Raw genomic sequence first — 11,504 nt, forward strand, 5'->3', positions numbered from 1 at the left:
CGATACACCCGGGGGCGGGGCTCTAGGTCTGCGGGTTCGAGACTGCCCTGGGCCTACTGCCTTGGCCTTGAGCTCCAGGAGCCCAGAGTTGTTGACTGTGAGGCTGAAAGCGGAGTTTGGTAGTTTAAAGGTGATAGATGTGCAAGGTGCTGCGCACTGACCCGGTGGAAGTCAAGGTTGTAGAAATAGATGGGCAAGGAGTCTAAGGCCAACCCGGGCCTTGTGTCCAGAACATGGGGCCTGGTTCCTGTTGAGGCCAGGCTCCTGAGGAGGCTGGGAGGACCACTGCCCAGGTTGGGGGGTTGGGGAGGGAGGGGACAGCCCTGGACTTCCTGGGCTGGGCTTCCTGTGGGGGTGGACAGTGGACTCTGACCTGGGACATTGCTGCCCTTGGCCTGCCACTATCACCATGCTGCCCCTTGAGACCCCACTGCTCTTGACCCTGTTGCTGGTGGCCAACTCACTGGCCCAGAGGGTTCGACCCCCCCGGCCCCCAACCCTCATCAGCAGCATCCAGCCCAAGGCCAGATTCAATGCTCAGCAGGTGAGAAGCTGGGGACAGGGGGAGGAAGGAGGGAGGTGGGGGCAGGTAGTAGAGGTAGATGGGGGGCAGGAGCTTGCCCGGCTTTACAAGGGTGGGTCCAGACCACCCTCTCCCCTCGGTGTCCTGGAGTCCCTCTGGTGCCTCACCCCAGTTTTCAGGGACATGGCTCCTCGTGGGTGTGGGCTCTGCCTGCCGCTTCCTACAGGAGCAGGGTCACCAGGCTGAGGCCACCACATTGCACGTGACTCCCCAGGGTGCAGCCATGGTCATCAACACCTCCCGCAAGCTGTGAGTCCTGCCATGGTCCACCACCCTTGCCCTAGCCCCCTGGTCCCAGCCCTGCAGTCGCCTGTACTGATATCCCACATGGTCCCACCTGGGTCGGGTCCCCAGTGCCTGGCGCCTCCTCCCACTCCCCCCACCCCCAGGGATGGGATCTGCTGGCAGGTGCGACAGCTCTACAGAGACACAGAGGTCCCTGGCCGCTTCCTGCTCCAAGGTGAGGGCAGCAGGTGAGGGGGTAGGGCTGAAGAGCCGGGTAGGGCCTGATACCTGACGTGGCTCTGCCTCAGCTCAAGGAGCCCGGCCCCCTGTGCACATGGTGGTTGCTGCGACTGACTACCAGGGCTTCGCCGTCCTATACCTGGAGCGGGCGAGGCAGCTGTCCGTGAAGCTATACGGTGTGTGATGGCCTGTGTCCACTTGGGATCCCAGGCTCTGCACATGCAAGGGGCCATCACAGACCCTCCCCTTTCCCTCCCCATCCTGACCTTCTGTGCTGGTGTCCAGGGAGGAGCTGCTGGATGGGCCTGGTGTGGGGTTGGGGTGGGAGTGGGCACAGACAGCTAGTCCTGGACACCAGACTCTGTTTCCGGAGCACCCCACACCCTCCTGCACCAGTGGCCCTGTCTATCCCACAGCCCGATCGCTGCCTGTGAGTGACTCTGTCCTGAGTGTGTTCGAGCAGCAGGTCAAAAGTGCCAACCTGACTGAAGACCAGATCTTATACTTCCCCAAGTATGGTGAGTGTCCCCAGCAGGTCCCCCTCCTGGCCAACATCCTGCCCTCCCTGACCACTGCCTGGGCCCCCAGGTTTCTGCAAGGCTGCTGACCAGTTCCACATCCTGGATGGTGAGTGGGCAGCAGGGCAGCCGGCCAGTGGCCACAGTGCAGGTTCCTTCCTGCCCCTTGCTGAGTCTCCTGTCTGCTGCAGAAGTGAGGGGGCGAGGCCTGCGGGAGCCGTGATGGGTCACCTGCTGCCCTCCTCGGTGAGCTCCAGAGCAGCGCTGGTCAAGGTCAGGGCCCTGTGGTTCTTGAGGAGTCTCCCCTGTCTGCTCTCAGAAGCCACCTCCCCCTGGGAGCTCATTAAACATCACAGTGGACCCCTGGCTCCTTTCAGTCCCCACTCGCACCAGAGGAGGAGGAGGCTTGTTCCCCCATCGTTTGAGAACCCCCTCCCCAGCAAGGTGGGGCTGGGGAGCTTCCTAGAACCCCTGGGCCCCAACTCCCCCTCAGTGTGGCCCTGCAGCAGCTGTCTTCCCCTGTCCTGTGCTGGCCTCTGGGCTGCCCTCTCCAACAGCCTGTTGGGCCCCAGGGCCCTGCCCAGGGTGGACTTCCCTAAGGAGGGGCTCCTGTCAGGACCCCCTACTGGAAGCTGAAGAGCCAGAGGCCCAGGGGCCCTGTAGCCTGAGGTAGGATGGCATATCAGAAATGGGCAGCAAGGTCACTTCACCATCCCTGGACACGGTGCCTGGCTGGGCTGAGGCCTCACTGTCCTGCACACTGTGAGCCAGGGGCTTCCAAGAGCAGGACTGGCCACCTGGGTGCCCTGACACTGGGGGAGGGCACCCAGGTGAGAGAGGTGGGAGTCTCTGGGGAGAAAGCCAGCTGTTGCTTGGGCCAGATAAGGTGAGCATGGGGACTCTGGACAGCGGGAGGACCCCCTGGCAAACCCAGAGTCCCCCAAGGTCACAGACAGGGAGGCGGGGGTGGGGCAGGACCTTGCACTGGGCCCCTGCTCTCTCTGCCCTCCCTTCCAACAACCTCCTTCCTCAGGCTGTGGGAAGACCCAGGGTGCCCAGTGAGCTTTGGGCCACAGAGGAATGGCTATCTGGTGTTTGGACCTTTTCTGCTGGCCCAGCCACACTCAGAGAGAGCAGTGGGACTCAGGTTGGGGTGGGTGGCTACCAGGAAGAGCCAGCAGCTGCCCAATGGGCTCCGTGTCCTGTGGGCGGTCCCCCTGCCATTCCCCCAGGGTCCCTGTGCAGCTGGACTCAGGAAGAGCAGGGAAGTAGGGCCGGAGGCAGAGGGGAGGTAGGGACCGGGGGACAGGCCCCACCCAGGAGACTGCCCTCCAGCTCCATGTCCCAGAGACCCCAAAATAGGGACCCCAAGAGCAACCACATCACATAGGACCCCGAGAGACCCTAAGGTCTCTCAGCCACAGAGAGCCTTGTCCCCCATCGCGCTGTCGCCAGACTCTGCGTGCTCTTCTCTCTGTTCTGAGGGGGGCGCCAGAGACCCTTCCAAAAGACTGAGTGGCCTGACCCTACGAATCTGCCCTGGGGGTCTGCACCGCAGTGTGGGTCTGACCTGGGAAAAGAAGATGCAGCACGTTAGAATTGACGTGCGTTTCGTTTTCATAAATTCATGATTTCATAAAATGAACAAACGTTCTGTTAAACGATAGCTCCTTGTGCATCTTTTTTTATTTAGAGCTCTTGTAGTTTGTATTTTGCCTTTGAATTCTGATAGGTGATTTGCAACATCTTAAGAGAATAATTGTTTTAAGAATCTGTGGAAACTAATGCTTCCCTGGTCACCTTTTCTGAGACCTGTGTCGGGGAAGGGGAGCGGGAGGGCCTCGGGAACGGGGGTAGGGGCTGCCCTGGGTCCTGTCTGGGTGAGGGGCTGTCTCGGGGTCCCCAGTGCCCTGTCCACCTCAGGGCCCTGCTTGGGTGTGTGTATGGAGGGACCAGCTGTCCCTGTACTTGGGACATGCTGTTGACTGCTGCTCCCCACATCTCCCCAGAGTGCCCTGTGACTAAGACAGCTGGGCAGGGGCCGTGTCTGGCCAGGGTGAGCGTGGGCCCAGGGGCTGCTGATCAGGCTCCCGAAGGCCCCAGGAGATGGGAGCAGAAAGGTGCTTCTGGAACCTCCGGGTACAGAGGAGTCTTGGGCTCGGTTCACACCATTCTCTTCCTGGGTGACCAAGGCCAGGGGTCATGGGGACCAGTCAGCACAGCAGGCTGCCCCCTTCCAGGCGAGGGCAGGTCTGGCCCTGAGGCCCTCAGCCTTGTGGTGGGGTTCCTGCCCAGCACAGGTTGCCAGGCCAGGGACTTCCTGGGATGGGCCCAAGTCCCCCATGAGCAGGGCTGGGAGAGGGAGGAGATGGCCAGGGACCCTGGCAGGAGAGAGGAGGAGTTGGCCAGGACAGGGAGCTCGCAGAGGAGGTGCCCTGTCAGGCGGGGGCCTGGCCGCAGCCTCCTGACCTCCTCAGCTGCCAGTGGGGTGGAGGAGGCGTGTCCATAGAGGGGCATTGACTTCTGAGGCCTGACTTCCAAACGGCCAGGGCAGCTGGAAGCCGATGTCTGGGTCCTCCTCGCTAGATCTTTTTTGGGCAGGACCCTGGCAGGGTCCCTACTTCCATTAGGGGGACAGCCCCTGCCCTTTGGAAGTCTCTGCCGCTCTCACCGGGGAGCCCTGGTGCGCCCAGGCCGCCTCCCCTCCCCCTCTGGCTGGCTCCGCCCATGCTCTCCTGGCCGCCAGGCCAGCTGGTGTGCCACCCTCGCTCACTCAGCTCAGGGGTCATGTGGAGTCCTGGGGGCTGGGGACCGCTCTGTGGGGCAGATATCCCATCAGGACTGCACCGGTCATGCTCTCTGCCTGGGACAGGATGTGCTGTGTTGGGAAGGGTCGTCAGGGCAGGGCTGGGCAGGGCCCTGACCTTGGTGGGACACTTGAAAGGGGGCGAAGGCACAGAGGGATCCAAAGACAAGGCCCAGGCCAGGCCCAACAGGCCTTCCCAGTCCCTCCTGCCTGGGACTCAGGGAACCACGGCGGGGGAGGTCTGAGGAGGGACCATCCTGCCTGCCCTGCCTCCCCAAGACTTCCTTCCACATCTCTTCCGCCACACCCCCTTGGGAGGGGCACCCGCCAGGTGAGCCCTAAAGAGGTCCCTCTAGGGCCAGTGGCTACCAGGATGGGCCCTTCGTGTGTCTTGTTGCTGTCACTCACCCTTCCAACAGTCCTGCAGGGCCAGGACCCAACCACCCCACCACAGGTGGCAAACTTCCAAAGTAAACAGGTACAGGGTTGGCGGGGCAGTGGGCTGGGGCCCAAGTTCAGGTTCAGGGAGGAGGGTGGCGGGCACTGCCCCGGAGTCCAGGCAGGCGAGCCCTTCTCTCAGGCTCCCCTGGCCTCCAACAGAGCAGGACACTGACATTCCCTCCTGTGGCTCCCATAGGTCATAGACTCTGCACATGTGGGGAAACTGAGGCTCTGGAAGGCCACTGGCAATTGGCCAGGCCACCCAGTCCCTGCCAGACGCAGGACAGGCTGTGACTGCTGCCAGAGTCGTGGTGCAGGCCCAGCCCTGGGGCAGCTGTCTGGCAGGGATCTTGGTTCAGGGCTGTCCAGGGTATGGCGAGGTGGGGTACGGACTGCTGGCCCTCCTGTCACCCGTCCTGCAGTTCCAGGGGCAGTGGTTTGTCCTTGGTCTGGCAAGTAACACCTACAGGAGAGAAGACCGGGCTTTGCTGAATACCTTCTCCACGACATTTGGGCTCAACCAAAAGGGCCACTTTGAGGTCTCCAACACCATGACCCGGTGAGTGGGCTCTCTTGTCTGAGAAGCCGAGGATCTGGGTCCTCTCCCAGGAGCCATCATGGCCTCCGTCACACTGTGGGCTGCAGCGTCACGTCCTGAGGCCTCTGTCCAGTGCACAGGCTGCTCAGTGAGCTCAAGGCTGATAGACCCCGGGTCAGTTCTGCTTGCCTCAGCCCAACCTCTGTCCAATCCGGTTGCCATCTCACAATGTTAGGAGAGAAGTGGGCAGCCCCAGATGGTCTGCTGGGGACAGCCTTCAAGTGGCCCTGCTAGAGTAAGTGTCCCCCAGCTGCTACACCCAGGGCCACAGGTGCTCTCGTTGGCCCACCTGGATGAAGAGCCCACCACCTGGCTGGAGAAGCATCTGGCCTTGGGGGACAGCCTATGGGAACCTCCGGGGGAGGGGCGCCCTTTGGGGATGCCAGGGACAATCCTAACTCTGCTACCCTCCCCCAGCCTGGCCGCCTCATTGAGCACCTGGCTGGCTTGCTGCGGGGGAAGAGGGCCAGGTGACTGCTCTGGTTAGGACTCTTGGAGTCCACCTAGTATCTGATCATGAAGCCAGGGGACATTGCCACACAGACCAGGGGGAGGGAGGCAGAGGCATTCCAGCCTCTGGGGACTTGGGCTGAAGCCAGGGGACGCTGCCACACAGACTAGGGACCCCAGGCTGGTGGCAGGCAGCACCTGGGTGTGTGTCCCCAGATCCTCCCCCAGCCTCTGGGGACTGTGTGTCATTCACGTCACGCTGGCCCAGCCTGTGGCAGGTGGGCGCAGAGCCCTGAGGCTGGAAGTCACCCGCGTGGGTGTGGCTGCACTCAGAACCCCTCCCAGGCCTCAGGTTCCTGGAGATCTCACTGGCCTGGGTTGGGTCAGGCCTGATTGGGGGAGCGAGGGGTCCATTCTCGCCCTCCGTGTCACCGCAGGCCGACTGCCCGAGGGGCTCTCTGAACAAGCAAACTCCTTGAGAAGCCCTGCGGCTCTGGGCGCTATCCTGAGGCCCAAGAGAGTGGCACATGGGGTTGCTGACCTCAGCCAGGGACAGCTTGCCCTTGGCCCTCCGTGCCCCTCACCCCCACACCATCTGGCCCAGGGCTTGCAGACTGGAGTCCAGCCACGCTGCCCCAGAGCAGGGCTGACCCAGAAAAGGCCATTCTCCCACTGCACATCCTGGGGACTGGGGGCTCCATGCCAAGCTGACGGGTAGCCGCCTGCATGTGGACTGGTGGGCTGCAGAGGGGGGACTGAGGGGTCCAGGGCTGAGACAGTTTCCAGCTGTGGGACAGTTTCCAGCCTTCTGTGTCTCCCTGGGGGCCTCTGGGCTGGGCCTGGCCGGCCTCCCAGCCTTCTCTGCCCTGCCTGCCTGCCCGCCCGCAGGGGCAAGCGCTGCAACACTTGGTCTTACGTGCTGATCCCAGCGGCCCAGCCTGGGCACTTCACTGTGGACACCAAGGGTGAGGCTGACCCAGGCGGGAGGGCGGGGACCGGCACGTTCAGTGAAGACGTCCAGGTGGTCGATGGCGACTACACGGTCTTTGCCCTTCTGCTGTCCGTCAGACGGATGGGCAGCCAGACCACAATCAGGATCAGTCTGCTGGGTGAGCCCCCTTCTCGCTCTGAGCCCTGCGGTGACCCTGGTGGGGGCTGGGACTGACCGGGTGACTTGGGGACAATTGGCTCTCCCACCCACCCATCTGACTGGCTGAGAGCTCTCCTACTGGTCAGCACAGGCAGACACTGGAATCTGCCCCGCTGGACGCTGGACAGATTCACCTGCCTGGTCAAAGCTCAGGGTCTCACCAAGGACAACATCGTCTTCCCAACTGCCATCGGTAACGCGTTCACAGGCAGTGGACAGTGGGAAATGGAGAGCAGGCAGGCTGGGCGGCGCCTTCCAGAGGACCCCAGGCTGGTGTCCCCAGCCCCTCCCCAGAGCAGGCTGGTCCCTTCTCCCTCCCCCTGGTCCCCTTTCCGCCCCCTCCCAGTCACCTGCCTGGTTCCCCTCTCATCCCTCCCAGGCCCACCCCTCTCCTCTCCCTCATGGCCTGTCCCACTGTCCCTCACCCTGCCAGATGAGCTGCTGAAGGGCCTGCCTCACCCGCCCTGCCCTCCCCCACTGTCAGCACAAATAAAGGCACTGTGCCCAGGACCCCAGAGTGGCTGTGTGACCTTGGGGTCAGTGAGAGGAAAGGACAAAGGGACCCATGGCAGGGCAGGGCCGTGATGGCCACCCCAGGACAGGCCAGCCTCCCTCACTGCCCCCAGTGTGCACTCCACCAGCGGAGCTCTGGGCGGCCAAGAGGGGGCCCAGCAGGGCCAGGCTGTCCCTAGGCCTCTGCCCTGGTCAGCCGGGCAGGCAGGGCCCCAGGACAGGAGCAGGCCCCTGCGGATGCCTGGGGCTGGGAGATGGGAGGTGGAGTGGGGATAAGCAGTCTAGGCCTGGTCCCCACTGGCCGTAGGGAGGCTGGCTGGTGGTGGGTGAGGGGTGTGGGTAGAGGGATGATGGGGGGTGAGGGAGGGTTTTCTGCTCTTTTGGTCTTGCGCTCTGGGTCAGGAGGTTCAGGTTCAAGGCCATGAGTCCGTCTGGTCTGAAGTGCTGGGTCACGTGTGGGCCTGTGAGGACAGAGACCACCCTGGTCCTGGCTCCGCACTGCAGCTGCTAATGAGGACCTGGGCCTGGGGGTCAGACATCTGCAGCCATCTTCCTGGAGTCGACCCTGGGAAGGCTGTGGCAGAAGGGCCGTGGTTGGGTGGTCCTTCCTAAAGGCGCCCAGGAAGGGTCTCTCCCCCACGGGTGGGCTGGCTACCAGGTGCCACCCCAACCTGCGCGGGATCTGAACTTAACGTCACTCGTGTGAATTTGCACGGACACCAAATAAAACACAGACGCACACTTGTACTTTGAACAGGCTTCAGGACGGCTTCTCCGCTCTCGGCCTCAGGCTCCCCAGAGGGAGACCGAGGGAGAGTCACTAGAGCCTGGTGGGAGCAAGTGTGTTCGCAGGGGGGCTGTTATTGGGGGGACTCTTGTTCTTTAGAAAGCCCTATCCACAGAAGGCCAGAAGGGCAGGGTTACCGGGGACAGGTGGCTGTAACTCAGCCCTGGAGGCACCTCCCACAAGGAAGACCCCTTACTATCCGAGCGAATGCAGTGGTCGGTCAGAATCTGAGGCATCAGGACTGGAAGGTGTGGTCATTCATGTGGCTTCCCACAACCGGGTGGTGGACACAGGCCCCGGATCGCTGGCTTCACTCTCTCCTGCCTTGCCCCCCTGCCCCCTCCTGCTGGCCCTCTGTGCTCCCCCAGAGCAGGGCTCCCCTGCATAGCCAGGTCCTGAGCCCCACAACCTGGCCTCCTGTGTCCCAGGTGCTGAGGAGAACGGCCTGGATGGACCCTCCAGCCCTTCCCCTGTCCCTGGGAGGGTCAGGGGACAACTGAAGCCCCCTTAATTCCCTTGACACCCAGGCTTTAGGACTAAGAACATGGTGGCTTCCTGGGCTCCGGCACCAGGCTGAAACCCAACCCGGGTGCTGAGGTGGCTCCGTGACAGAGACTTGCCCTGCGTGTGCCAGGCCCTGGCTCCGTCCCCACAGGAAGAAAGCACACCCAGCAAGGTTGGAGGCTCTGGGCGTCCGGCTGGGCAGGGGTGCCCGGCCTGCTCTCTGCGCCCTGTGCCTGGGCTCTCAGGCCCCACTGTTTCTGCACGGCTGCTGGAGATCAGCTTCTCGACTCCAGCTTTGGAGACAGAACATTCAGTGGGCCTGGAGTTGAGGGGTCAACAACACCAAGCGAGGGTTCTGGGGGCGTGTGACCCACGGGTCCTCGTTCGGGGAAAGAAGCAAGAGCCCCTCACATGTGTGAGGATGGCGGGTTTCCTTAAGTGAATTAGTAGACGTCCACTGTGTCCACGAGTCCGTGAGGGGGCGAGAGCAGCGTCCAGCACGGGGTCAGTTCCTGGCTCTGGCTCCAGATCCCATTGCTGACCTCCCTTACCCGGCACCTGCCCCTTCGCAGTGGAGAGATTGGGAGGAAGAGCTCACCTTCCTGCCTTGGGCTCCTGCCTGCTCGTGGTCCAGCAGGGATGGCCGGCACAAGGCAGCGTCGAGGGCAGGCCTCCAGCCCCTGGCTCGGCTGGCACCCAGGACGGCTGCCCTGAAGCTCCTCCACGCTGGACCAGGTGGGCCCAGCCTCTCGGCCTCCCGACTTTCTGTCTTGGTTGTGTTTCAGCTTAACAGAGTCAGGGGCCCTGGGGCACCGCCCTCACCATCCCACAGGGAGCTGGGCGCAGTGTCTCAGCGCCATGTCCAGGCTTTGTCATGACGGCGCCTCCTCTCTCCTAACGCGGCTCCTCTCCCTCTCCACCTCTCCCTCCTGCCCTCTGCCCCTCCTCCCTCCTCCCTTCTCCATGTCCACAGCCTCGTTGTTCTGGGCAGTGAGATAGGTCATCAAGACACCAAAGACCCCACGGAGACGGAGACGGGGTGTGGAATGCCCATGAGGACGTCCAGAGGTCCTGGTTCTCAGGCTACCTCCAGCGCTTCCCCAGAAAGCACACCTCTGTCCCTCTGGGGCCCTGTCCAGTGGTGACCAGCTCCCGAGGAGCCTGGCCTGTGTGCAGGGAGTCACTCTGTGACAGCACACGTCCTTCGGGACAAGTCACATCTGGACCTTGCAGCCCAAACCCATGCTCCCGTCCTTGAACCCGCTAGTGCTCGGGCATGGAGAGGGACATGGGTTCCTCCTTTCCTTCAGGATGGCACGTTCTACTCACGGTGCCTGCAAGGCCCCACAATCTTACCATGCCATCTTTTGTAATGTCCCCTGGTGGCACATCAGGGGACCTTTTGTAACCAGAGCCTACAACCACAGTGCAAAGGACATGGAGCTACTGTGGCCTGCTGGAGAGCAGCTGGACACAGTGCTCCTCCCTCCACATCTCCATGTCCACACAGCAGGAGCAACTGAAGCTGAGGCAATAGGGCCAACTTTGTCTGTAGCGATATGTGAGCGTGTAGCTTATTCAGGGCCAAAGACACATTGTCATAATCACTGTAACACACAGCCTTCTGGGTTTGTGCCGCAGTCTGGCTGCAGCAAAATAACCAGGGGGTGTGACAAGCAACTTGTGAGGATTGATACGCTTTATTGCTGGACGGCAGAGGTATATATACTTAACTATCTTAATTATCTTACTTAACATAAACTAGGTACAGCAGTCAACCAATAAGGAATCCTCATCATCTTAATGATTACACACAGCTTAACTTAATTGACATAATCTAGGCACAGCAGTCAGTCATTAAGGAATCTGTATCATCTTAATGGCTCGCTGGCGTTACTTCACAAACCACTCCCTCTGGCAAAGTGCCAGGCGCCATCTTGACTTGTTTACAGACCCTAACATCTCCCCCTTTTGTTTAATTTAAAGAACAAGTATGTGGCTTAGGGACCGTGCCTGTTTTAGGTTGTCCAATACTTCATATGGTCCTTACCTGTCATTGTATGGTCTGACCTCAAATCGTCAGCCTCCTGTCTTAGGTTGGTACCATTGTAATTGGATCTTACCCGTCTTTGACTAACGGCCCAACACGCTCAGCCACACTTGTGGATAACGACCATAGTGGTTTTTACACAAACACCATAAATAACCTGCTACAAGCAGTGGGCCTGGTTTCAGCCTGGTGCCAGAGCCCAGGAAGCCCGAGGGACTCAAGGGGGACCGACATACATGGGCCTTCCATCCTGGAGAGTCTCAGTCTCCAGGACCTTCACCAGTGGGCCTGGAGGTACTGGGAGGCACCATGGGGCACCCAGGACCCCTGGCTCCATGCACGGCCACCTTGCGCACTGTGGCAGGACCCACCTTGGCCGTTGGCACGAGTCTCTCCAATCAGTGTAGAGGCACTTTTTGATGCTGATAGGTCTGGTGGCATGGAGGCCCCAGACCACCAGGCAGAGCTGAAAGCTGGACAGGAAGCAAAGCCCTGTGGGCAGCTGCATGCCTGCAGAGAGCCACCCCGGCTGGCTCTGGGTCCTGGACTCTGGCTGTGGTGGACAGCACCCTGCTCACACCCACATTTTCAGATCAGAGCCTGTCCACCCACTGTCCCTGTGTTCAGGAAGCCACCCTG

General features: G+C 61.6%; 2 protein-coding genes across 2 annotated transcripts; both read left to right on the forward strand.

The window, feature by feature from the left end:
* Nucleotides 1-322: 322 nt before the first annotated feature.
* On the forward strand, nucleotides 323-3,232 carry C8g (complement C8 gamma chain). Its single transcript, XM_027936956.3, has 7 exons — nucleotides 323-544; nucleotides 696-832; nucleotides 973-1,043; nucleotides 1,117-1,224; nucleotides 1,465-1,566; nucleotides 1,637-1,675; nucleotides 1,758-3,232. The coding sequence occupies exons 1-7, from the start codon at nucleotides 410-412 to the stop codon at nucleotides 1,787-1,789; spliced, it is 624 nt and encodes a 207-aa protein (XP_027792757.1). The 5' UTR covers nucleotides 323-409; the 3' UTR covers nucleotides 1,790-3,232.
* Nucleotides 1,789-7,596, forward strand: Lcn12 (lipocalin 12). Its single transcript, XM_027935284.2, has 6 exons — nucleotides 1,789-1,812; nucleotides 4,511-4,703; nucleotides 4,792-4,850; nucleotides 5,236-5,372; nucleotides 6,750-6,970; nucleotides 7,103-7,596. The coding sequence occupies exons 1-6, from the start codon at nucleotides 1,789-1,791 to the stop codon at nucleotides 7,594-7,596; spliced, it is 1,128 nt and encodes a 375-aa protein (XP_027791085.2).
* Nucleotides 7,597-11,504: the final 3,908 nt, after the last annotated feature.

The sequence above is a fragment of the Marmota flaviventris genome, chromosome 13, assembly GCF_047511675.1.
Source record: "Marmota flaviventris isolate mMarFla1 chromosome 13, mMarFla1.hap1, whole genome shotgun sequence".
Taxonomy (NCBI): domain Eukaryota; kingdom Metazoa; phylum Chordata; class Mammalia; order Rodentia; family Sciuridae; genus Marmota; species Marmota flaviventris.